Source organism: Nannobrachium achirus (assembly GCF_963921795.1).
Source record: "Nannobrachium achirus genome assembly, chromosome: 12".
NCBI lineage: Eukaryota > Metazoa > Chordata > Actinopteri > Myctophiformes > Myctophidae > Nannobrachium > Nannobrachium achirus.
Genome location: NC_137832.1, coordinates 18,657,895 through 18,684,740, shown reverse-complemented (window position 1 = coordinate 18,684,740; position 26,846 = coordinate 18,657,895). Strand labels below are relative to the sequence as shown.

At 42.8% G+C, this 26,846-nt stretch overlaps 2 protein-coding genes across 2 annotated transcripts in view; both read left to right on the top strand.

Moving 5' to 3' along the window:
* man1b1b (mannosidase, alpha, class 1B, member 1b) overlaps positions 1–26,846 on the top strand; it is a 182,198-nt gene that overhangs the window by 44,972 nt on the left and 110,380 nt on the right. The window lies entirely within an intron of this gene.
* Positions 155–25,599, top strand: noxa1 (NADPH oxidase activator 1; the record flags this gene model as incomplete). Its single annotated transcript, XM_080738496.1, has 14 exons — positions 155–328; positions 1,724–1,806; positions 4,523–4,631; positions 6,392–6,526; positions 8,804–8,911; positions 10,532–10,591; positions 10,676–10,719; positions 13,373–13,511; positions 15,175–15,240; positions 16,122–16,310; positions 20,356–20,516; positions 22,084–22,183; positions 23,254–23,377; positions 25,394–25,599. 14 exons carry the CDS (start codon positions 155–157, stop codon positions 25,597–25,599), a joined length of 1,698 nt encoding a protein of 565 aa, XP_080594622.1.

Sequence of the window (26,846 nt, the reverse complement as noted above, 5' to 3'; positions counted from 1 at the left end):
CAGACAAAGCCACTCCTTGGAAGCGGCTTTCATCGCTTCAAAAATGTTATTGAACACATAATGTAATCTGTTGTGTCACTAGTAGTCATTTTGACAGGTGTGGGTGCGTGTCTCTCATGTGTCCAGCAGGAAGAGCAGCAACAGGAAGAGCAGGATGTTGTACACAGAGTTGCTGCAGCTGTGGAATGAGGCAGTGAAGTTGGCAGATGACAAAGACTGGCAGGGAGCTCTGGATACACTGGACCAGATCACAGAGCCCACCTCGCGGACACTGTTCACCAGCGCCTCAGCTTACCTGGCTCTGGGCCAGCTGGAGGCTGCCCTGCAGGTTAGAGAAGTGCAACACAATGAATGAGAGCGCCGGGTTGGAATTCAGCATGAGCATTTTACAGTGTATCCAATACACCCTTATTCAGTGTCTTGGAAAGAAAGGGCAGATGTAACTTTTCAGAGCGGCTTTAAAGGAGAGTAGGGATTTACAAGCCTTTACACGATTTACAAGTGTAGACCACCCAGGAGTAGTCAAGGAAGCTAGCTGGGTCAGTATTCCAGATGATATACAAGCCAGTGGAGCCAATGTGATGGCTCTGTGGGCTGCTGCTACTCAGCGCTGCTACTCAAAGATTGTCCTTTCCAGATCATGAGAGACAAGCCAGTGGGCCAATTACATGAGCTATATTTTCTTTGTGTGCCGGCCATTTTTTCCTGGCCTGGACCGGCCAGGAATGGACTGGCCTTTTGGGAGTTGTCCCGCTTTTCCCAGTGGCCAGCACGTCCCTGTGTACATCCTTGACGTTTTGGAAGTATTTTGACAGGTACACAGATTGTTTAGTGGTCTAGTGTATCTTATACACCAGGCCCATTGCAAGATGCTGTAGGCTACTCGGTCAGCTACCATGAGCCACCCTACACTTTCAAAAATGATCAGTAAGTAAAAGTAAGCCAGAGATGGAAGGTTAAGCAGTAGCCTAACCAGTTTATTTTTCTGCTGTTTGGAGCCTTGTTTTAAGGCCTTTGAGGTGCTGAGATACCAAACGTGGACCCCATAGTCAAAGAAGGATTGAATGAGTGCTCTTGCTAGAGTCTATGCAAAATGAAGTTCTTTGGTTGATTTTTTTGATTACCTTAGTAGTTATTATGTCACGGAAAGATTTGCCTCTAGGATGCAACCCAAGTAGGTAATTTGTCTTTTCTTGTGATAACATTATTGTCACCCACTTTGATTGAAGTTATCGACTAGCTGAGGTTAAAATTGGACCCAAAGAGGATGGATTCAGTTTTACCCAGGTGTATTGATAGTTTGTTCTGTGTGCCAGGTGCAGATCTTATTGAGTTCAGAGCCAAGGGCCTTTTCAACCTGTAATTTGTCCCTGTCCGAGACTAGGAGAGCCGAGTCATCCTCAAAAAGGAACGGATTGCAGTCACAAGCAAATGCCATGCCAAATTCCCTAGTATGCTTCCTTGAGGAACGCCACAGGTCACAGGTTCGCACTTATATTATAGACACACACTCGGGAAAACAAAACTGAGATGTGTTCAATCATGAGCTTGCGTTAACATAGCTTGTACAGAGAGTGCAGGTTAATTGTTTCCTCCGTTTCAATTAAACTGGCTACTGCTGTAGCTGCAAAATAATTTCTCCTTTGTCTGCTATTGCTGAAGCCATAGCTGAACCCCCACGTTGTTTTCCTTGAAAGTGCTCTCCTCCCGTTAACACATCCAGGCCTTGGACCAAACCCTTGCCAAAGATGAGCGCCTTGCTGTCGGATTCTTCCAAAGGGCTGCAGTCCTCATGCAGGTTGACAAGTAGGTGGGAGACATTATACTGTACAGGTTAATGCATTGTAATGGAGGCTTTTTGAGCGGTGGTCACACCGTCTCCTATAAGTGGCCGTGTGTGTATGCGTGCGTGCGTGCGTGTCTGTATGTAGCCTGCAATACCTTTTCTGACCACACATGTTAAGGGAGGGGCGCTGTTGTTCAGCCTCAGGCCAGGCACACTCACTCACATTCACACACACACACACACACACACACACACACACACACACACACACACACACACACACACACACACACGCAGCCTCCACCGCTCAGTTCACACAAGTGTGATTTTATTAGACTATAGTACTTGTTCCTAGCACCTTAGAATGCACCAGTTTTATTATTGCACGAGTGGCCCAGTGTGAAAGGGACACAGCACACTGATACATATTGTGAAAATAGCCAAACTACAAGCTCACAGTCACACGTCCGCGTGCGCGGACGTGTGTACACGCGCGCGCGCGCGCGCGCGCGCGTGCGTGCGTACACGCGCGCACGCATGCACATTCTAGATCAACTTCATAGCAGTATTAAGTGGTCCATCTATGTTTTTTTATTAATAATAAAATCTACAAAGTAACAAGTAACTGAAGCTGTCAAATGCTGTATTTATAGTAGAGTATATGTAACAAAAATGGAAAGTAGAGTAAAAGTACCTCAAAATTGTACTGTAGGTACAAGTACTTGTATATACTTGAGTAAATGTACTTGGTTACTTTGCAGCACCACAGAACAGCCAATGACAGACAGGCCTTTAATCACAGCTGTTTCAATCAGTAGAGTGGAGAGGGACATTTAGAGATATTTGTAGTTTTAACTCAGAATATATACATCACACAGCTTAGATATTTGGATCAAATCAGGGAGCAGACCTGTGTGAACGCAATGATATAAATAGCATATCTGAAGTGTGAATATTGCAGCCACAGCGCCTTAATATAAACATGGGTCCCTTTCTTCTGTCTCACTCTGTCCCCACTCACTAAACCCATTGGAAATGCATTGGGTGCTTAAAGTTAAACATTTTTATTTTTTTATAATTATTCTACAAAACATTTCAAAACGAAAAATACAAGCACACGTGTCCTCAGTAAGCTGAACACATAACCATTTGAATGGTGTTGAAAGGTGTAAGCGTGTAGGAGGTGAATCGCGCCAAAGTTTTGAGGAGATACACTCGGGCCCAGTTAGGGCCGGGCCTTAATTTTCAGGCCCGTTGAGAACTCTAATATAAACAAACAAATAAATAATGAAGATAACATACGTGTGCTCGCCTTCCAGGCGAGCCCACAATTATTTGGTCTTAGAAAGTCATTAACAAGATCAGCGCCAGTCGACTTTGAGGTCGACTATGTCACTATGGACTTCCCTGCCAAGCGACTTTAATCGACTTTTATATAAAAGCATTGTTTAAGCTTTTATTTGGGTTAATAGACGGAGCGAAATGGTTAGCTTACCTTTGGCTAGTAACAACACCGTGAAAAAAAAGGATACGATTATGACGTCACTGCTAAACCAGGCCTTCCTGTTTACATTAGCTCCTGCTAGCCACTAGCCTCAATGCAAACCATCCGACCCTTACGCAGCTTCACTAGGTCGGATTTTGATTCGGAAACTTTCTGTGTGGCGTCTGTATACGTTCCGGTGCCCATACCGATGGTGGTTTTAGACGATCAAGCACGAATTGAACAGTATTGAGCTCAGATGGCGGCCCGCGGAGATCCCATTGTGAGTCAATGGAGCGACGTCACTATCCCATCCTTGACTCTTGGTTTATACATGCCTTGTTCTACAGTCTATGGTTTTAGTGTTACGATGGCTCACTCTAGTGGTCATTTTGTGGTATGGTATATCATCATGGCTTTGAATTTGAATGCATCATGATGATAAAATATAGCTATTTCCTGGCGTTATTAGCGCAAATTCATATTTTAATTTGGCTGGCAATTTAAATGCCAACTTAGAAATGTGCAGATACGCTGTGTGTGTGTACACTTATACTGTATGTATAAGCACTGCACTTCCTTGTTACTTTTTACTGTACCAAAAAGTGTACAAATCTTAACAACTACTGTGTACCTTCCTGGTGGACCTTATTGCTATGGTTACCATCTATTGAACAAACTCATCAGGGGATTGATCGTCTTCTTCCTTGTCTGACAGGGAACCACAGCGTTGTCCTTTGGTATAAATCTTTTTCTTTCTCCAACTACACAGTATGTGATACATCCAGTTGCCCTCGCAAATTCTTCAGTCCATAATTCACAAGGCTGAAAAAAATTTAAATGGAGAATTATCAAAAGCAGGGGCTGAGACATGTCATGGGGATAAACCTCCCAAGATTGTGTCTTGTTGCTCACAAAGTCTCATTGCCAAAAGGCCCAGAGAGGGAATTAATTCTAACACAAATTGAATGCCATTACATAGCCAAAACACTGCAGATAATCATATCCCATGAAAGAAAACATATTATAACAAATGACGTTAATTAATCACTTCAGTAATATTTCATGGACTAGTAATTTTATCCCAGGATTCATTTGATCTTTGTCACATCATCGTATTCTGCTCATGAATAGCTCATTGTGAAACACAAATGGACAAAAGGTCTTCCTCTTAAAAGGCCTCAACTTAGAGACATGAAATGTCTTTGTCTATAGTATACAGTAGATGTGTCTGAGACTGTGTGTTTCTTCAGACTGGAAGATGCTCTGTCAGACTGCATCACGGCTCAGAAACACATGAGGGGGAACGTGGTCATCGACTACAAGCAGCTGGGGCTGCGCTACAAACTCTACAGCTGGCAGGTCAGCACACACACACACACACACACACACACACACACACACACACACACACACACACACACATGCACAGAGTTACGGTATAGACCAGAGGTTCCCAAACCTTTTTTGGCTCTGGGCACCCCTATAAATAATTCTTTCATCCAAATCACCCCTACATTATATTCATAATGTTCACTAGTCCCAGCACCTTATATTTATGGCATATTTTAGTGATTATGTTGCAAGGAAAATGTCGAGATAATAGACATTTTGGTAAGAACCGACTGAAAATAACTTTGTTCTAGTTTAAAATGATACTAAATATTTTCTTTAAGTGTCCAAATAAAATCCAAATATTATCAAATTATCTCGCCGCACCGCTGGTCTGCAGTCACTTGTCACTGGCTTGTCACTTGTCATGATCTGAAATGGCAAATCTTTGAGTAGCAGCAGCGCTATAGAGAGAGATCTCTCTCTATAGCACGCAATGAGGGCCTCTACAACTCTTTTTCCCTGGCTGAATCCGGGGCCCAGCATGTCCCTGCCCCTCTCTCTCCCTCCCTCCCCCCACCGTTCTCTTCCTCTCACTCTCCCTTGCCCCCTCTTCCTTTATATAACTACCGGTACTCAATCTGTCTGTCTATCTCTGCATGTCTCTTGCGCGGAATGCGCGCTCTCTCTCCCCCCCCCCCCCCTTTCCATTAGAAGTGCTCTACTGTATATGGAATGAACAACAAGTCATTGAAGGCATTTAAAGGCATTTAGACCCCTAGAAGGAACAGACACACTGTAATACCATATTGTAAAACAAAGTACAAACAACCAGACATCTGTGCAACCCGATCCTATTCAGCAAGGTAGGAATTTTATGGAGATAGTGGCTGGAATGCTGGGTTTAGCCGGTGGCCAGTGCTGTCTCATCCACATGAGGAAATGAGGACAGCCATGCATATGAGTATATGTTTCACTGTTTTACGCAACAGCCACAAGGAAGTATTTTGAGTCTTAAAAGATATCACTGTGACAACTAATGCATGCAATAAATTAACTACATGTACCCTTAGCTAGCAGGACACACATCCATCACACATTAGCAGAATTATGCAATAAGCTAGGGGTAGGCAATATGGTGATAAATATCGTTGAGACGATACAATGTCCCCACTATATGCCTTTTCAGAGATATCGTATATATCGTGATACAATTGAGGGAGCCCTGTAAAAAATCCTGTTGAATTGTTAATACAGAGATTCATTGCAGAATCCATTTAAACCTGCATTTTGGTCTAAATCAGTGGTTCTCAAACTTTAAAATGTCAAGGTCTCCCCTTAACTCTGACAGTATACAAACGAAAACCAAATGTCCATTTGGTTTCATTTGTATACTGTCAGAGTTACATTCTGGTAAGGGCCAAATTTAGACCTCCCAAAAGGAACCCAGAGAGTCCCTGGACCCCACTTTGAGGACCACTGGTCTAAATAATCTGTTATTCCTTTTTCCTTTAGTTTTTGTTACATTGTAGGTGGTTGTACTGTTAAGTAATTTGAAGATCGTGATATTTTATTTTTTCATATCACCCACCCCTACAATAAGCTTGCTGTGAGTGCACTGTACATTGTGTGTGTGTGTGTGTGTGTGTGTGTGTGTGTGTGTGTGTGTGTGTGTGTGTGTGTGTGTGTGTGTGTGTGTGTGTGTGTGTGTGTGTGTGTGTGTGTGTGTGTGTGTGTGTGTGTGTGTGTGTGTGTGTGTGTGTGTGTGTGTGTGTGTGTGTGTGTGTCAGGTCTTGTATAACGCAGCAGCTGTGTACTGCCGGATGGGCCAGTGGGAGCAGGCTCAGAACATCCTCTTGTCGGCCACCCAGGAGAAAGGAGGGGGCAGAGCGGCCATGATGGATGCCGTTTTGGATGGCATCTCTGTGAGTAGCATATATAACCTAATGCTCATCAATGACATCCTAGTCTCGGGCAAGGACCACTTGCAGGTTGAAAAGACACTTAACTCTGAACTGAGTAAGATCTGCACATGGCTTAACGACAACAAATTATCAATTCACCTGGGAAAAACCGAGTCCATCCTCTTTGGATCAAATCATAACCTCAAAAAGGTAGATGACTTCACAATCAAAGTGGGTGACAAGGTCATAACACGAAAAAACGAAATCTCTTACTTAGGATGTATCCTTGAAGCTAATCTTTCCAGCGAAAAGATGACTTCAAAAGTAATACAAAAAATCAACCAACGAACTCGTTTCCTACAGAGGATCGCCCCAATGGTCAACTTCAACACACTGAAGACCATAGCTGGTGCAATAATCCAGCCCCTCTTTGACTACGGAGTCCACGTATGGTATCGTGACGCCCCACAAGCCCTTAAAACTAAACTCCAAACAGCCCAAAATAAACTAATTAGGGTCCTGCTTAACCTTCCCTATCAGACTCACCTCACCGCTACTCACCAGTTAAGAGTGGGGTGGCTCAGAGTAGATGACAGAGTACAGCAACTTGCAATGGGCCTGGTGTACAAGATACACTACACCACTATGATACCCAAGTACCTGTCAAAATACTTTATAAACGTTAAGGATGTCCATAATTACAACACCAGAGGCAGTGCCACAGATCACGTTCAACCCAGAGTCAACTCAAAGAAAGGGTCGAACTCGTTCTTCTGCTATACCACAAAAATGTGGAATGCCTTACCGAAGGCCATAAAGGAGTGTGGATCACTAGCATCCTTTAAAATTGCCCTGAAAAACCACTTACAGGCAGCAGCCGTTCGCAACTGGTAAAAAACCTAGCCCAACCCTACCCTCCCTGCCCCTTCCTTGTATATACTTGTATACTTGTATATTCCTTGTACATACTTACTGTCTGTTTAGATTTACTGTATATTCCTTGTATATACTTACTGTTTGTTTAGATTTACTGTTTTCTTTTCTTTTTTTTCCCCTTTTTCTTTACATATCTACTGCATAGTACTGTGTTCTATTTGTCTGTCATTCAATGTTATATGAGATACTTAAATGGTTTCCTGTTGAAATAAGCTTAGTCTTTTCATGGATCTCCTTTTAGTAGACCTTGTACCAGTGAACTGTACCGTCATGAATCTGTACATTTTCCTATGCAAACTTCTAATAAAGCCTTCAATCAATCAATCAAACATGGTGCTGAAGAAGCTTAAAGCTCTGGATCCACATGTTACGTTCTTTTACACTGTCAAATATACCACTGTCAACCTTGCATCCCTATTTTGTATTTTTTGATATTTTTTTAATCCATTTTTACTCTCAGAGATAAATGATCGAATTTAACTTTGTACACACTGTACTTCTGCCTGTCAAGCATTAAATCCTGTGTCAATGAAGAAATATTAGGAGATGACGCCTAGCATCCCTATTCTGAGGCAAACATTCGTTCCCCTCCGACTGTCCACTAGTGTACAGGGAAAAAAGGACTGGAGCTTGAATAAGACCTTGTGGGAACAGAGTCATCTACCGTATTTTTCCAAATGGTAGCCTGGGCGTTTAATTCGCAAAATCGAATTGAACCCCGTTTAAAAGAACCGGGCGGATATTTGCGATACTTATTCGCGTCCATTTGAATGGCGGGTAATACGCAAAACGGTGTCAGACCCCCGGTGGGTTTTTGGTGCCCTGGCTTCTAATTGGAAATGTACAGTAAATATAATATTTAAGTAGTGTAGGGGGGGATAGTACTCCACATAAATGAAAAGCGATGTACTCTTGACCTACAGTTTTGGGTGTAAAAGTGCTGAACAGTGAACCTTGACAACAAATGAATTAAATTCCCCCTGTTCTGCCTTTTCGACTTGATTAATTATTGGAAGGGTACTGGAGAAGGAAAAGTGCTGGGTCAGGGGGAAAGTAAAGTTGTCTGGCTGAAATATTCATCCTTTTAAAGGGAATTGGCATTCAACTCATGTATGATAAAATTATATATCAAAACACATATTTTTGAACGGTGCTCCTGGAACAGGAGCTATAGCTCCATCATCTGGCTTTGTCCAGTCAAAGACTAATGGGAAAACATGTAAAAAAAATGTCTGGGCCTGAAAACGTTGAAGACCCCTGATGTATAATTTTGTGTGTGTGTGTGTGTGTGCGTGTGTGTGTGCGCGCGTGTGTGTGTGTGTGTGTGTGCGTGCGTGCATGCGTGCGCTCCTTGACCTCCAGAGGGGTGAGGTGCCTGCGCCTCTAATGGTGCCAGAGGGAGGGGTGTTCCGCCCCAGGAAGCAAGAGGTGGAGCAGCTTCAAGAGAGAGACTTTCTGGGGAAAGCAAAGGTACTTGCAACTGGTGACCAATTACTGTCCAGAGCACAAAGTGCAAAGGAAATTATACTGTATAGTGCAAAAATAAGATTCCTAAGTCATAGTAACGTCTTCATAAATACTTCATGTCTCGTAACAAAACAGAAACTAGTTATAAAACAGAGAAATAAAACATTCCTTCATTGCATCAAAAAAGGCAAAACTACTGAAAGTGACTTCTAAGCTGCAAAAACATGAGGGCAATATTGGTGGCAGTTTTGGTTGGTGGCCCAGTTCTCCCACAAACGGCCCAGTTCTGGCCAGGGCCCAGTTTTCCTGATACATGCGGGGACAACCCTAACAGTGCTTGGTTTGACCCAAGAGGGAAATGGCAAGAGGCGGCAATTGCGGTTTACTTCCCATATCCGCATGACGTAGGTTCAAGTATGTCTAGTCTATTCATTTCCAATGGGAGAGTGAACACAGCTTCTGAACCATTCTTTACCCCCACGGTCACTGAACTAAATATTGGACCCGATCGTCGCAGCCACATAATATTCCCAGAATGTTCATACTAAAATGTATTTTTTCCAGAGACTCAAATTAGGAGAAAATCTACTTTATTATCGACCTTTCTCTGTCCCAGCAACACGCTCTCGCGAGATCTAGAACCAGTAAACAGGACGTTTGCGAGATTTGCTGTCAGATGCTGGTGCCCACTTTGGAGGCTTTTTGTAGGCTTTGTGTACCATGTCGCCCTCTAGTGGCTCCAATCAGGTTGCACCATCTTGGTTGCGACTGTCAGGTCGCATTTACTATCAAAACCTCCACCGGCTGTCCGTCCGTCAGTCACACGTCACACGTTTGCCCTGCTCATATCTCCGCAACCGTTGCCCTGATCCATGCCAAATTTTGCACACACTCCTTGCCTGCCAAACCACAACTTTTCCACCCATCAATTCTCACATGGCCCTCTTCTAGCGCCACCATGAGGCTGATTCTTGCAAAACACATTTTTGGACACTGCTCCTCCAATGTTTGCCCTAAAATCACGCAAATCGCTACATGTATACACTCATGTCATCAACATGGATCTGTCCCATATAGCGCCACCATCAGGCCGATTCTTTTCAAACACTTTTTTGGACACTGCTCCTACAAATGTTGCCCTAAAATCACGCAAATCGGTACACTTGCTCTACACTCATGTCACCAACATGGATCTGTCCCATTTAGCGCCACCTTCAAGCCGCTTTTTTTTAAACACATTTTTGGACACTGCTCCTACAGATTTTGCCCTAAAATCACATAAATCGGTACACAGTATGTCTACACTCATGTCATCAACATGGATCTGTCCCATATAGCGCCACCATCAGGCCGATTCTTTTCAAACACTTTTTTGGACACTGCTCCTACAGATTTTGCCCTAAAATCACGCAAATCGGTACACAGTATGTCTACACTCATCTCATCAACATGGATCTGTCCCAAATAGCTTCACCATCAGGCCGATTTTTTCAAACACATTTTTGGACACTGCTCCTACACATTTTGGCCTAAAATCACGCTGCGACGTGACGGTCGCTTATCTCCCGATTAGGGAGTCTTACTGGTATATTAAAAATCTTTGGTTTGACTTTGTGCTTCCAGGTGATCACCTCTATGATCCCCAATGATGACTTTGGAGGTTTTGAGCCGCTCAGGATGCAGGTATGACAGGAACGTGGATTAGGCTCTATTTGGCTTATGTTGTCAGTCTTTGTTTCTCTGACTGTCCTTCCATCCTCATAACAGACACCTGGATTTTATGAGCCGAAGGTGCATGGAGCGACTGCTCAGTGAGTATTGTCATATGTGGCCGAATGGTGTAAAGTATACTTAAATGTTTTACTTAAAGGAGTAGTTCACCCCCAAAATTACTTTTTTCTATTCATTACTCACACCATGGAGACATGAATTCAATAATATTTTTAGTTTTTTGTCACATTCCTAAGACAATAATTGAATTTAAATTTACCCCCATTGTTTCCGAATGGGGACCCTAATGCATTTGGGTCTCCATCCGGAATCAATGGGGGTAAATTGACTATTATCACAGTCTCCATGGGGTGAGTAATCAATAGAAAAAGTCATTTCGGGGTTGAACTACTCCTTTAACACATGGGCTGCTAAGGTTTATAACATTTCTAGCTGTTGCTGGCGCCACCATTCACTTACGCTTTATTTTGAAGTGCCTCGGAAGCTTCGTGCGTGTGCACGTGGGTGTCCGCTGACGATTAAGGAAGATAATCCCTTCGTTTACAAAAGCTCGCAAAACTATAATTATAAACGGGGCCGACCATCGTGGTAAAGTGTCGCCGTGAAAACAATCAGATCTCTCCTTCCCTGGCGCTCTATTCATCTGATTCAGAGATAAAGCCCTTCTTATTGCGACCGTCAGGTCGCATTTTAGTATCAAAACCTCCACCGGCCGGCCGTCCGTCCGTCCGTCCGTCCGTCGGTCGGTCACACTTTTGCCCTGCTCATATCTCCGCAACCGTTGCCCCGATCCATGCCAAATTTTGCACACATACTCCTTGCCTGCCAAATCACAACCTCCACCCAGCAATTCACACATGACCCTCTTCTAGCGCCACCATGAGGCCGATTCTTCCGTCACACACGTCACACTTTTGCCCTGCTCATATCTCCGCAACCGTTGCCCCCATCCATGCCAAATTTTGCACACATACTCCTTGTCTGCCAAATCACAACCTCCACCCATCAATTCACACATGACCCTCTTCTAGCAGCGCCACCATGAGGCCGATTCTTCCGTCACACACGTCACACTTTTGCCCTGCTCATATCTCCGCAACCGTTGCCCCCATCCATGCCAAATTTTGCACACATACTCCTTGCCTGCCAAATCACAACCTCCACCCATCAATTCACACATGACCCTCTTCTAGCGCCACCATGAGGCCGATTCTTGCAAAACACATTTTTGGACACAGCTCCTACAATTTTTGCCCTAAAATCACGCAAATCGGTACACTGTATGTCTACACTCATGTCATCAACATGGAGCTGTCCCATATAGCGCCACCTTCAGGCCGATTTTTCAAAACACATTTTTGGACACTGCTCCTACAGATTTTGCCCTAAAATCATGCCAATCGGTACACAGTATGTCTACACTCATGTCATCAACATGGAGCTGTCCCATATAGCGCCACCTTCAGGCCGATTTTTCAAAACACATTTTTGGACACTGCTCCTACAGATTTTGCCCTAAAATCATGCCAATCGGTACACAGTATGTCTACACTCATCTCATCAACATGGATCGGTCCCATATAGCGCCACCTTCAGGCCGATTTTTTTAAAACACATTTTTGGACACTGCTCCTACAGATTTTGCCCAAAGATCACACAAATCGGTACACAGTATGTCTACACTCATCTCATCAATATGGATCTGTCCCATATAGCGCCACCAACAGGCCAATTTCTTCAAACACATTTTTGGACACTACTCCTACACATTTTGCCCTAAAATCACGCTGCGACCTGACAGTCGCTTATCTCCCTATTAGGGCGTCTTACTGGTGTTTCAAAGTAGAATGTGAAGCAATGTAAGCTGCCTCCGCCATTTTCTGCCTGTCTCTATCACTGCCTGAGCTGCGGGGTTACGTAATGGACTCGGGTCATTCAGAGGGCAGCCAGCAGCTTGTACAGTTAACCCTATGCTGCCTCGTCTGTCGACGAGATAACTCCTTTTGGCACAGTGACACCTAGTGGCCTTGTCTCGTCCCTGAACGAGTTTGGCTCCCCAGGTGTTAAGTAATGTCAACACTGCAATGTCTGATAAAATGCATTGATACTTTCTGACATCTATTTTGTTGAGAGTGCACTGGCATTCAAGTTAGTTTAACGTAAGCAAATTGCTGTTTTCAGAGGTATTGTACAGAGATTTAGATTGAAAGTGATACTGTACAGAAGGTTCCCCAATTAGTTTTCCCCAAGGGCCGAATTATGTCTAGGGTACCAAGCCAAGGGCCACAACGTTGCAGGGGGCGACGGTGGCGTTCCCGCTACTCAAGCGACAGTTCAGGTATCGTCGTTGTCGGGTGAAAATCTTGTATGTCCAAAACCGTTTGTTTTGCATTTAGCATTTAAAAAAATATTTTAACTAGTGAAAACAGCCGATCTACAAGCACACAACGCCTCGCACCGCGAGGCGTTGTGTGCTTGTAGATCTGCTGTTTTCACTACTTTTGTACGACGGCCTTGAATGATTTGCGAAAGAACATACAAATTTGGAGATACAAGATTTCTACCCGCCAACGACAATATACTAGTGTTGTTGCTGCTCTTATACCACCATTATTACTGGGGTTGGTGTGGGCCAGACAGTAGCCCCGCGCGGGCCGCAAATGGCCCACGGGCCGCCTATTGGGGAACCCTGCTGTACTGTGTAAGTGATGTTCTTTCCCTGCTTCCTCTCAGAGATTCCCGCTACATGCGTCTGAGCTCTCCTTACATGGGCCGGGGCCCGGATCAGCTGACGGTGCCGGGAGGTGCTGTGGTCTTTGTGTTCAGTGAAGTGGACAGAGAGGGCATGGCTACTGTCATATATGATGGACAGGTATGTGGGCAGAGCATCAACCTTTTCTTGAACATTTCAAAATCATGTCAAAAACAAGTGGAAAACATTGACATTGTGCCTCTGCTTTTATATGAAGTCCTGTAGCCAGTGTTCGAGTTATACTCCCAGAACTATGGGGGCCCTACATGGGGGGGGGGGGGGGGGGTTCGCGTGCGTGCACGTCTCGCGCGCGCGCTGAATTGGCGGTTTTTCGCGGTTTTGATCGCGTTTTTATCGCATTTTATTCGGGTTTCCGCTGGTTTTTTTTTGCTAAACAATCGGGAACGGCACACTACACTTTCCCTTTGCCCCTTTCCACATGCACCAGCCAGCAAGATAGTCTATATAGTTATAGTAGATGGAATTCTTGGTACCAACACTCCAACAGACAGACAACACCAGTATCATAATCATTCAGTTCCAAAAGCTTTTCAGTTATCTACTTAATTTTACACCACTGTTCAACTACAGCAAGCATTATGGTATTGCTTCCCAAACGTTTTAGCTCGTGAACCAAGAGAAACTAAACCCAAACAAGTAGAAGTGAAAATAGCCGATCTACAAGCTCACAAGGAGTCGCTTCGCGCTGCGTTGTGAACTTCTAGATCTGCTATTTTCAGGACCCATACAATGTGTCCACAACGCTAGCCAAAACAGTGTTAGCTAGCAGCATAGCATCCATCATTACTCCAACTCTATTTAGCCACGACTCACTCACCAATTGTTGACAGAGTGACGATGAGACGATCAGGACGATGTTTAATGCCTTTATGGTCTTGTCTTGGTGTTCTGTTATATTCCTTGGCTTTATGCCTGTGTTGTTAATTTCACCACGAGTCCATCAGGGCGCAAGATACGCACTGACGACAGAGTGGACGAACGTTAAAGGCTCGTCCTATGAAAGCCATTTCCTCTCTGCACAGAAGCGCATTTCAAAACAAGAGTCTTTATTTTATTTTTTTCATCTATACAATCGATCATTCAACATGTTTATTTTGAAATTGTCCTGGAAAATAGTAGCCAAATAGCACCTACATGCCACTGAGAGGTTACGTTTGGGTTGATGAGAGCCAGAGAGCGCAGGGGAGAAAAGAAAAAAAAAAACACTTGGGAAAAAAAAGAGACCCCATAGGGGTTTTTGACTATGGGGTCCCAGACCTTATCTATGGGGGCTAAGCCCCCATTGGCCCCCACATAACTCGAACCCTGCCTGTAGGCCAGGGGTTTTCAAAGTGGGTGCCGGGGCACCTTGGGGTGCCGTGACGGCAGTACAGGGCAGGGGTGTCGCGAGATAATTTGATAATATTTGGAATCTATTTGGACACTTGAAAAACTATTTCGTATCATTTTGAAGTACAAGTTTTCAATCGGTTCTAGCCAAAAGACTATTATCTCAACGTTTTCCTCGCAACATAATCGCCATAATATGCCATAAATATAAGGTGCATGGAGTGAAAATTATGAATATAATGTAGGGGTGCCTCGGATATAACGAATATTTATAGGGGTGCCCTGAGCCAAAAAGGTTCGGGAACCCCTGAACCCCTGCTGTAGGCTATGCTAGTTGGAGATCTGTGATGCCACGGCCAGCCTTTTTCTTTCTGTTGGTTTTTATTATCTTGAACTCATTTGATTGTCTGCTTTGTTTATGATCTGCTTTCAGAAAGGTCTTCTGCCCATGACATTGCTGGAGCCAGCAGATACCAAGAAATCCAAAGGCAAAATTAAGGTGCAGGGGAAGGGGAGATGGGGAGGCAGGGAGGGAGAGTGGGACATAGAAGGGGAGAGGGAGAGAGTCTTTAACACAATGTGATAACCCCAGCCAAAACTGGGTACTGAACTGATTGGCGAGTTGAATTAATCTGGTGTCCAGCCTTTTTACTTAAAGTACTTAATGTCTACTCCCATATTACCCAATTGTAGGCTCCCACTGTGCAGAGCTTTGGTTATCTCTCCTAGACCCTATGAATGAATAAGAAAAGTGTTGTGTCAGGGGAAAAATGTTCTGTGTTGAAAATCATTGACTTGTAATTTTCCCAACCTCAATTTTCTCGAACAAAAGATGCCGGTCTACTGCGCCCTGAATAGTGGCGATAACTCAGGACTCTTCTTTAGATGTTTTACTATGCAAATGACTGGCTCAGAGAATAGTCTGTTTTGACGACTGAGTGTGTTTTCCTCTTCTTTTTTTTTAGGGCTGCTGTCACGATTATGACATTTTACATGACGATTATTTGTCACTCAAATAATTGCGATTAACGATTTAATTGTGTATTTGTCGTTGACAATTACATTTCTGTTTGGCTTTTAGGCTTTGAAGTTGCACATGGTAGATATGACACATAACCTAAATATACAAAGAAATTAATGACATATTTGACAACTTTATGCTTAAAAAAGAACATTGATAGTGGAAATAGCCGATCTACGAGCTTGTAGATCTGCTATTTCCAATATTTTTGACTTTTAAAAAAAATATATATGAACATTTTTCAACATGGAAACGATTATGACCATTATGAAAAATAATCACGATTATTTTAAAAAAAAATCACGATTAGACGATTATGTAATAATTGTGACAGCCCTACTTTTTTTTTCTCCGCCCAGAGTATTCCAAGCGGAATTCCGCTCCCTCCGGGTTTCAAACCGCCCACTCGCCCACAAACCCGGCCCAGACCTGCGGTACCCTCTGAGGGTAGCTCACCCAGAACTCCAGCACCTTCTGAGGGCACCAGGTCACCCAGAACTCCAGCACCTTCCGAGGGCAGGTCGTCCAGAACCGCAACACCTTCCGAGGTTAGGTCACCCAGAAGTGCAACACCTTCACCAAGACGTGCAGCATCTTTCGAGGGTACGTCACCCAGAACTCCAACATCCTCTGAGGGATGGTCCCCCAGAAGTGCAACACCCTCTGAGGGTACTTGGTCCCCCAGAAGTGCAACATCTACTCCAAGACGTGCAACATCTCTTGAGGGTATGTTAACCACCACGATGCCCCGGCCTCTCACACTCTTCCTGTAATGTGCTGTAATATTGTCATTGCCGGGTGGAAACCTTGTACTGTATCTCAAACTATTACTTTTCAGAAAATGGATCCAATGTAATTAGTCACAAGTTTATTGGTTCAATATCTATACAACCCACAGACATACTTATTCACTTAACCACTGTCACTTTACCTTAAACAATATCATAAATTGCCAATCATCTACAAACAATCTATGAACTTTTACTATTTTTTGCTACTTTTGTGTGACACATGAAGTAGGGCATTCATTTACAAAACAAGATGGTTGAAAAATTAATGGACATACAAGGTTTCCGCCCGACAGTGATAATATGCACCTCTCCTGGGGGAGTGGTGCATATCATCACTGCCAGCCGAGTTCACACTGTACATGATCATTCAGCATCATGGTACAATACTAAATTGTTCCGCAATCAGGACCGTATTGGTTAATAATATGATAGTTAATCTAAAGTGAGATGATGATGATTGCATTTTAGTACTGGCTAAAACTTGAATACGGTCTACACTATGATCATTACAGTATGTGTCATTATGTCAGAACACCCCAGTGTTGATTTAACTCAGAACGGGGTACAAATGGAAACCAAATGGGGCCATCTGGTTTCCATTTGTACACTCTTTGGAGGTAAATTAACACCAAGGACTTAAAGAGGTGGTGCCATAGTTTTGTACTTTTTCTGGTTTTCATGTGTCTAGGAGGTTGACAGTACTTCATTAGACCCCCTGGTGTGGTTGTAATGAGCAATTATGCATTCTCTTTTTATTTGGGTTTTTAGCTGGAGGATGCCACCTGCTGGGTCAGACGTGCCGTTCTAAAAACTCCCATACTAATTACTAGGGGTGTAACGATACATTTTAATAGCGATTCGATACATATCACGATACATGGTTGACGATACGATACATGGACGAATAGTTACTATTTAGCAAAGAAATTAAATCTGGGTGAAAGGTGTGGATAGTGCAGGTTTTTAAGGGAAACATGTATTATTATGAATATAAATAAATAAACACAGTCATTATCTGCCAAATACATGGACATTGTATATTGACAAACCTGCACCTTGACATGAACCCAGAGATTACACACATTTATAGATAGACCAGTGTAGCTATATGGAAAGGAAAAGTAATGAAACCCCTCCTTTTAATTCTTTCTTCTTAAAAATGCTAAATACAATGCCCAAGTAGGCAGTATCGATACAATCGATTCTTTGCACTGCCGATTCGATACGATACAAAATAAAATGACACGATTCGATTTTAGCCGTTTTCATTTCGATATACTTAGATTTTTCAAGTTAAAAACGATATTTCGATACAGTTACTATATCGTTACACCCCTACTAATTACATCATAGAATCAACCCCTCCCCTAATTACCATTCACCCAACACTGTGGGTGTGGCTAACTTCAGCTGGGTCACCACCCACCATGACAACCACGCATACCAATGAACTGGTGGGTGTGGCCACATAAAAACATAATTTTAACTCTTTCTGTACACTTTTTGGGGAAAAATTCTTCCTCCTAGTATAATCGTAATAGTAGATAATCATGTTTTATAGAGGGGAAAATCATGGCACCCCATCTTTAAGTGTGTATGCAAGCGGTGACAGAACGGTCGCATGAACTAGCTGTCTCCTATTTTCTCTCCAGCAAGTTTGACAAATACACCACCTCCTTCCTACACCACCGTCACGTCACCGCTTCACTCCTACCCCACTGTCATTGTCACCGCATCATCACCGTCACCCCCCCTGCCACCGTCATCACCCCTGCCAACCCGGAGCAAGAACAGACATTCAGCCACCCCCCAGGTACGCATTGTATCACCTATAAGTGGAGCAGTGTTGATTTCGTCGACTAAAACTATGACGAAAATGTTTTGTCGACTGCGTTTTTTCACTGACGAAAACTCAATTAAAAACAAAATAAAAAGTAAGCTGTGATGACTAAAACTATGACTAAATATATTATATATATATATATATATATATATATATATATATATATATTATATTGACAATTTCGTTAACAAAATAAAAACTAGACTAAAACGTTAGGGAGGGACTAGTGGAGAAGAGTCATTTTATGTTTGGTTGCTCTCAGGTGTTGCGTGCTGAAACTAGCAGATCTACAAGCTCACAAGATCGGCTATTTAAGCACGCAACCAAGTGTAAAATCAGTCATTACGATGCCATCAAGGCCTGTCAAAATACATTTTAATTGACTAAATCAACTGTAGATTTAGTCGCCTAAAATCTTATGATATTTAGTCGACAAAAATTAGACTAAAACTAAAACTTTTCAGGTGACTAAATTATGACTAAAACTCAAAGGCATTTTATTCAAAAGACTATGACTAAAACTAAATCAAAATTTGCTGTCAAAACAACACTGTAGTGGAGCATGAATTGAAAACGGAATTCTTCTTCAGCGATTCTGCTTCCGACACACGCTTGGTTCCCTTTCTTTCCTACACAGTCTAAATATAGAAGCATTGTGTGAACTTCAGAATGAAATGCTTTTTGTAAGACCTGCACTTAACAGAGGTAGAATGATGATGTGTCCTGATTAAGTCACTCTTGCGCTCTGGGGAGAAAGAGGTAGAAAGGAGTCGGTTATAAATATTCACTGGATTGCTGGAGACTATCTTCTGTGCCTCGATGTGTCAGAGTGAGCTAAATCAACACTCAAAAGAAAAATATTTGTTGTGCCTATGCCAAAATAATAATGGTCCTCCTGCTCCACTTTTGCCATGAAATTCATGCCTGGCTGCATTTGTCAAAGGGAAGATACCAACTTCTCTCTCTGCTAGTTATTGATAATTGTTGAAGCATCAGATCTAGATGATCAAATTAATGTTTTCCATCAAAACAGATCAAAAAGAAAGTGCACACAACAGTGTGTTTTGCTGTACTGCTGTAGGCTATTTAACTGTTTCAAATGACCAATAAAGTATTCAATCAATCTTGCTGGTCCACCACATTTACTGTCAAACAACATTTCAACCACAATTGGGAATTGTGGTCTTCATCTGACTTAACCAAGTAATTGCATACTGTTAGCCGATTTTCTCTGTTGACAATTTGACTTATTGACTATAAATTCAATTCAATATGGTGACAGATTGTAATTATGTCAAACAACAAGGAATGTTTAATACTGACACACACCAAGGCAACAGGACCTGACAACACCTTGCTTATATTTATCTAAATCTATCACAGTGTTTCCTGAAGCGATATGAAAACATTTTCAGCTGAAGGATACGTGCGGTTTTATCCTGGAGAACCAAAAGTTCCAAGAAAAGTAAAATGTTAATCTGTCATGGTCAGGACGTGCTGGCCATTGGGAAAAGTGGGACAACTCCCGAACGGCCGGTCCGGCCATTTAAAAAAAAAAAAAAAAAATGGCCCCACAAAGTAAATATAACGTAATTGGCCCACTGGCTTGTCTCTCATGATCTGAAATGGCCAATCTTTGTGTAGCAGCAGCGCTATAGAGAGAGATCAGCCCACAGAGCCATCACATTGGCCTCACTGGCTTGTCTATCCCCCTTTTCCTTGACTACTCCTAGATGGTCTACATACAAGATCGCTAAACTGTCTTTATACCAGAAAAACGATGAGACCTAAAATCACTCATCGGTCAGTATTTGGGCCTCACAGTGCGTCTGGAAGGCAAAAAAATCTGTGGTGGCCGCGCACAATGAGGGCCTCTCCAACTACTTTTCCTGGGCTGAATCAGAGGCTCAGTGCGTCCCTGTTTGTAAAGTCATAATACCCTCTATGTTTCTTCTCCAGGCCGCTGTCTCAGCCCATGGGAGTGACGTGGACTCTGTGGTGGTGAAGGTGCACTTCAGATACACGGTGGCTGTTAAGGTGCCACTGGACACGTCTTACCACGAATTGAAGGAGCAAATCTCACACAAACTGGGCCAGCCAGCCAGTCACTTGCGCCTCAGGTATCATCAGGGCCCGACAACCCATTTCTGTCACCTTGAATTTCAACAAGTACTGTTGTCACTCTAAAGACTCTTTTCTCCATTTTACCCCCCTCCTCATCTTCCCTCCCTCACATTTCTGTTTTGTAATATAAAACGCATTGCTTTGTATTTAAAAAAGAAAACATTATATCGATTGTTGTTGTGTCCTCGCTATGCATGCATTTTAAAAGCACTTTGCGGAAAATGGTCGACCTACAAACTCGCAACGTGTTGTGAGCTTGCAGATGGGCTATTTTCATTCTTTTGGAAGTGGTTTGAAATCTTATTTAACAACATCAGCGCCGGTCGACTATGTCACTATGGACGTCCCTGCCGATCGACTTTAATCGACTTTTATATAAAAGCATTGTTTAAGCTTTTATTTGGGTTAATAGACGGAGCGAAATGGTTTCCTTTCCTTTGGCTGGTAACAACACAAGTCCGTGAAAAAAAAGGATACGATTATGACGTCACCGCTAAACCAGGCCTTCCTGTTTACATTAGCTTCTGCTAGCCGTTAGGCTCAATGCAAACCATCCGACCCTTACGCAGCTTCACTAGGTTGGATTTTGATTCGGAAACTTTCTGTGTGGCGTCTGTATACGTTCCGCTGCCCAGACCGATGGTGGTTTTAGACGATCAAGCACGAATTGAACAGGATTGAGCACAGATGGCGGATTGTGAGTCAATGGAGCGACGTCACTTTCCCATCCTTTACTCATGGTTTATACATGGCTTCTTCTAAGGTTTTAGTGTTACGATGGCACACTCTAGTGGTCTTTTTGTGGTGGTATATCATCATGGCTTTGAAAACAATGAAATTATACCCCATCATGATGATAAAATATAGCTATTTCCTGGCGTTATTAGCGCACATTCATATCTTAAGTTGGCTGGCAAAATTAATGACATGCCCAACAAGTAGGTCGGGGAGTGGCTTATTGTCGGTATCAGCCGGTAACACGCGGGAGTCTGTCCCCGTTACAATGCGCTAGACCCCTGGGAGATGGACTGCTGAGGTGGAGCGCCACACCTACCATCAGCTCCCAGTACTTGCCGGACGACTTGCCAAGCCGTGCTACTCATACGCTGAGTTGGCGGTGCCCGGAATCGAACCCATGACCTTGCGGTACAAAGGCGAGAGCTCTACCGACTGAGCTACCCGGGCACAAAATGGGGATCAATTAATTATGAATCAATTGTTTTGTTAAATTGTGGATTATCAATTTATTTTGTAGTAATCGATTAAATCAGGGGTCTTCAACAGGGGGTCCGGGACCCCTAGGGGGTCCTCAGAGTTACTATAGGGGGTCCTCCAAATCTTTGCGATAGAAACTTTTTTCTCCTTTTTTATATTAACCACTTGAACCCTATAGTGTCAAACAACTAAACTATATGGAATCTATGAACAGGTTGTGGGGGTCCCTGCTTCATCTCTCTCTCAACTAAGGGGTCCTTGGCCCGAAAATGTTGAAAACCCCTGTTATAATCTATTAAATGTATCTTGTTTGAACTGACCCTTGCACATCATCTCTCTGCCCTCCAGGCGTAGGCTGCCCTGCTCCCAGGTGCTGCAGCCTCTGGAAGAAGACACAGAGCCTCTGCTGCTGGTAGCAGAGGCTGGCAGAGCCACTCTGTGGTGTCAGGTAGGGATGAGATGGTATGAACATTTCATATCACCATTATTGTGACAAAAGAAATCGCGATTTGCGATATTCTCGCGATAATCAAAATCCATTATCCTGGGGCGGAACATTTGCCCCAAAAAATAGCAGATCTACAAGCTCACAACGTGTCGCGTGTTGTGAGCTTGTAGATCGGCTATTTTTTGGCAAAGACATTTGATAGAGAGTGAAAAAAGACCAAGTATGTATCAAGTACGTATATTATAAGTACCTTTTACCAATTATAGAGGGTTTAAGTGGTACTGGATGTGCAGCTCGGCAAATAAAAGGTGAATTGATCCCAGTGCATGACGGAGGACTATATCACGATAAATCTCCATGATACGATTATCTTGAGTATTTTATATCACGATAAACGATAATATCGCTTATCGTCCCATCCCTAGTGTCAGGTAAGAGCAGTGCTTCTCAAACCTTTTCATTAGGACCCCCAAATGTATCTATTTTGCTGTATTTTATATTTTTCAAACATTTTCAAAAATGGCAGATGTGCAAGCACGAAGTAATGCGCCGTGAGCTTGTAGATAATATGCTGTTTTTGAATAGCCAACATATAAATGGATAAAGTTGTTTAAAGGAGTACTATAGTTCACCATGGAGACTTGTGTTCAATAATATTTTGTTTGGTTTTGTTTTTGTTGCATTCCTAAGACAAAAAGATATTATAGTAAATTTACCCCCATTGATTCCAGATGGGGACTCAGATGCATTACTCCCCATCCGGGTCCCCATCCGGAATCAATGGGGGAACATTTATTGTAATACATTTCTTTGTCTTAGGAATACAACAAATATTATTGAACTCAAGTCTCCATGGCGTGAGTAATCAATAGAAAAAAAGTCTTTCGGGGGTGAACTCACTCCTTTAAAATGATTGTGATGCTTTAACGACTTTTGCTGGGGACCACTGAGGTAAGATCATGTGCAGAACTCAAGCCTTATCTCCTGTTTCTGTATGGAGAGGTGGCTCGGTGTGCTCTACATCCCCCAGCCAATGATGTAATAAAATCTGTCAAATGCCTGTATCTCAGACTGAGCACCCCCTGGCCAGCCGTACCATCCTCTACCAGATGGTGGCACTGTATGACTACAATGCTGATGGCCCTGAGGACCTGGAGTTCAGTGAAGGAGACACCATTGACATTCTGAGCGAAGGTGAGGAGACTGTATGGGGCGGAGGGAGACATTGTGATGCCCCTCTCTGAATAATCTGTCTGTAGAATAATAACCATCTGTTTGTCTGTCAGTTCGATTGAAAATGTCCTCTCTGTCTGTCTCTGTCCCACCACACCGCAATTATTAGGGGTGTAACGATACATTTTAATAGCGATTCGATACATATCGCGATACATGGTTGACGATATGATACATGGACGATATTGGTTCATTCATGGCGATACGATACGATTGGATTCAATGATTTAAAATCGATATAGTAACTATTTAGCAAAGACATTAAATCTGTGTAAAAGGTGTGGATAGTGCAGGTTTTTAAGGGAAACATGTATTATTATGGATATAAATAAGTAAAAACAGTGATTATCGGCCAAATACATGGACATTGTATATTGTATATTGACAAACCTGCACCTTGACATGAACCCAGAGATTACACACATTTATCGATAGACCAGAGTAGCTATATGGAAAGGAAAAGTAATTAAACTCCTCCTTTTAATTTTTTCTTCTTAAAAATGCTAAATACAATGCTCAAGTAGGTAATATCGATACAATCGATTCTTTGCACTGCCGATTCGAAACAATACAAAATAAAACAATACGATTCGATTTTAGCTGTTTTCATTTCGATATACTTCGATTTTTTAAGTTAAAAACTATATTTCGATACAGTTACTATATCGTTACACCCCTAGCAATTATGTCTCGTTCTCTCACTGGGCTCTCTGTCCGTCTGTCCCCTAAGTTGCTTTTTCTCTGTCTGTCTTTCTCACACTTTCCTTGCTTTCTGTTTTTCCTTTTATTCCGTATATCTATCTATCTCTTCCATGTATTTTCTCTCTTTCTTAATTTTACCCCATCTCTGTTCTTTCATTCTTATCTATTCATATTACTCTGTCTCCCTCCTTCTGTTCTGTTTGCCCCTTTCTTCCCCTTTAACACAGTGTGTGTGTGTGTCTGTCTGTCTGTCTGTCTGTCTGTCTGTCTGTCTGTCTGTCTGTCTGTCTGTGTCTCTCTCTCTCTCTGGGCGCGATCACATATCAAGCTCGGAATAACGCAGCCTATAGCGGCATTTCCTGCCGTTCCTTTGAACTTTGACACGGGAGCGTCAACAAAGCGCCGTTCTTTCTGTCTGTCTGTCTGTCTGTCTGTCTGTCTGTCTGTGTCTCTCTCTCTCTGGGCGCGATCACATATCAAGCTCGGAATAACGCAGCCTATAGCGGCATTTCCTGCCGTTCCTTTGAACTTTGACACGGGAGCGTCAACAAAGCGCCGTTCTTCCGGTGTTTAGGTTTGTCCCATTGGTTAGTGCCTATCACTACCGGGTGACAGTTTAGCAGTGCTGAACCCCATGTGTTGAATGCGAGCTTGTTGCACGCGCATCTGATGCGGCACATCCAGATGTGCCAATATCCCCCACAATGCACCTGGATTCTGCTTCTTCCGGGTGCTTCAAAACTGAGCAACTTGCATTGAAATGAATAGCTGGGGGCGGGGCTATCCGTTCTCTATATTATATATCGTCACTGTCGGGCAGTGCCAATATCCCCCACAATGCACCTGGATTCTGCTTCTTCCGGGTGCTTCAAAACTGAGCAACTTGCATTGAAATGAATAGCTGGGGGCGGGGCTATCCGTTCTCTATATTATATATCGTCACTGTCGGGCAGATACCTCGTATCTCCAAGTTTCACATTTGTATGTTTTTTCACCAAGTAAAGCCCTGCTTCATCATACAAGGCTGTCGCACAAAAGTAGTGAAAACAGACGATTTACAAGCCCACAACGCCTCGCACCGCACCGCGAGGCGTTGTGTGCTTGTAGATCGGCTGTTTTCACTAGTTTAGTTAATTTTTAAAATGATAAATACAAAACGAACGGTCTTGGACATATGAGGTTTCCACCCGACAACGACGATATAACTCTGTGGGGTAATACTGCTTGCCGCTGCTCTCTCTCTCACTTAACTCTCCCCCCTCCCTTTCCCTCCAGTTAATGAAGAATGGCTAGAGGGACACTGTGCCGGAAACATCGGCATCTTCCCAAGCTGTTTTGCCGGCAGTGAAAACCCCAATGTGGAAGAAGACCACACCAACCCTGATGTGCAACACACTACCAACGCCAATTTGGAACACACAACTAAGTTTAATGTGGAACACAACACCAACTCCAGTGTTGAAGATAACAACTTATTATAAGATCAACCAGTGATGTGCAGAGATAAAGGACCAGTTACTATTTTATTGCTGGTAATATATATCATCTTCAGTTCATTCAGAAGATTAGATTTTTCATTTGGGCTTAATTTAGATATTGCATAATATTACTTTTAATAATTATCTATGTACCTAATATTAGGTTAAAGTTTATCTATTATCTATGTAGCCTACCTAATATCAGCTTAAAGTTTATTATCTATTTCATGAATAAAAGTGTAACAAAACTCAGAGGAGCTCATAATAGGCTGAAAGGAGTAGTTCACTCCCAAAATGACTTTTTTTCTAATGATTTCTCACACCACGGAGACTTGAGATCAATAATATTTTTGGGTTTTGTCGCATTCCTAAGACAAAAATGTCATTACAATAAATGTACCCCCATTGATTCCGGAAGGGGACCCGATTGCATTTGGGTCCCCATCCGGAATCAATGGGGGTACATTTACTATAATCAATTTTTTGTCTCAGGAATGCGACAAATACAAAAAGATATTATTGATCTCAAGTCTCCGTGGCGTGAGTAATTAATAGAAAAAAAGTCATTTTGGGGGTGAACTACTCCTTTAAGGGAGAATTTGACTTCTCTTGGAGATGAGGTTGGCTTGGTTTTGTATTTAGAGATTCTCATATTGCCTGTAGTGATCTTTCAGAGAAATGAATCGATCAAGAAGCAATTGTGTCTGGTCAAAATTGTTTAGAATGGCAATTGGTGAATTGCATCGTTTGCAGATTTGAACTTCTGTGATCAATAGTTTATTACAGCAGCAAAATTATTTCAGTTTAATTTCCTTCATGTCTGCCTGGGCCTCACCTTTGGTTCTGGTTGATAAGCTCGCCAATCTTGTGGTTCTTCTGGCTCTTTTGTCTCTTCTCAAATACTTCCTTCTTTAGACACTCATTTTCCTGTAAAAGGGGAAATGCATGTCTTCAGTTCACAAAAGCCTGACGCAAGCACCGAGTACATGAATTAGGACTCAGGTCCATTTGGTTTCATTTTACAATCAAGTGAAATGCTGTTAAAAACAAACTATGTCACTGTCGAGCAGAAACCTTGTATCTCCAAGTTTCAAGTTTGTACGTTTTTTGACCAAGCAAAGCCCTGCTTCATCATACAAGGCTGTCGCACAAAAGTAGTGAAAACAGCTGATCTACAAGCACACAACGCCTCACACCGCAAGGCGTTGTGTGCTTGTAGATCGGCTGTTTTCACTAGTTTAGTTCATTTT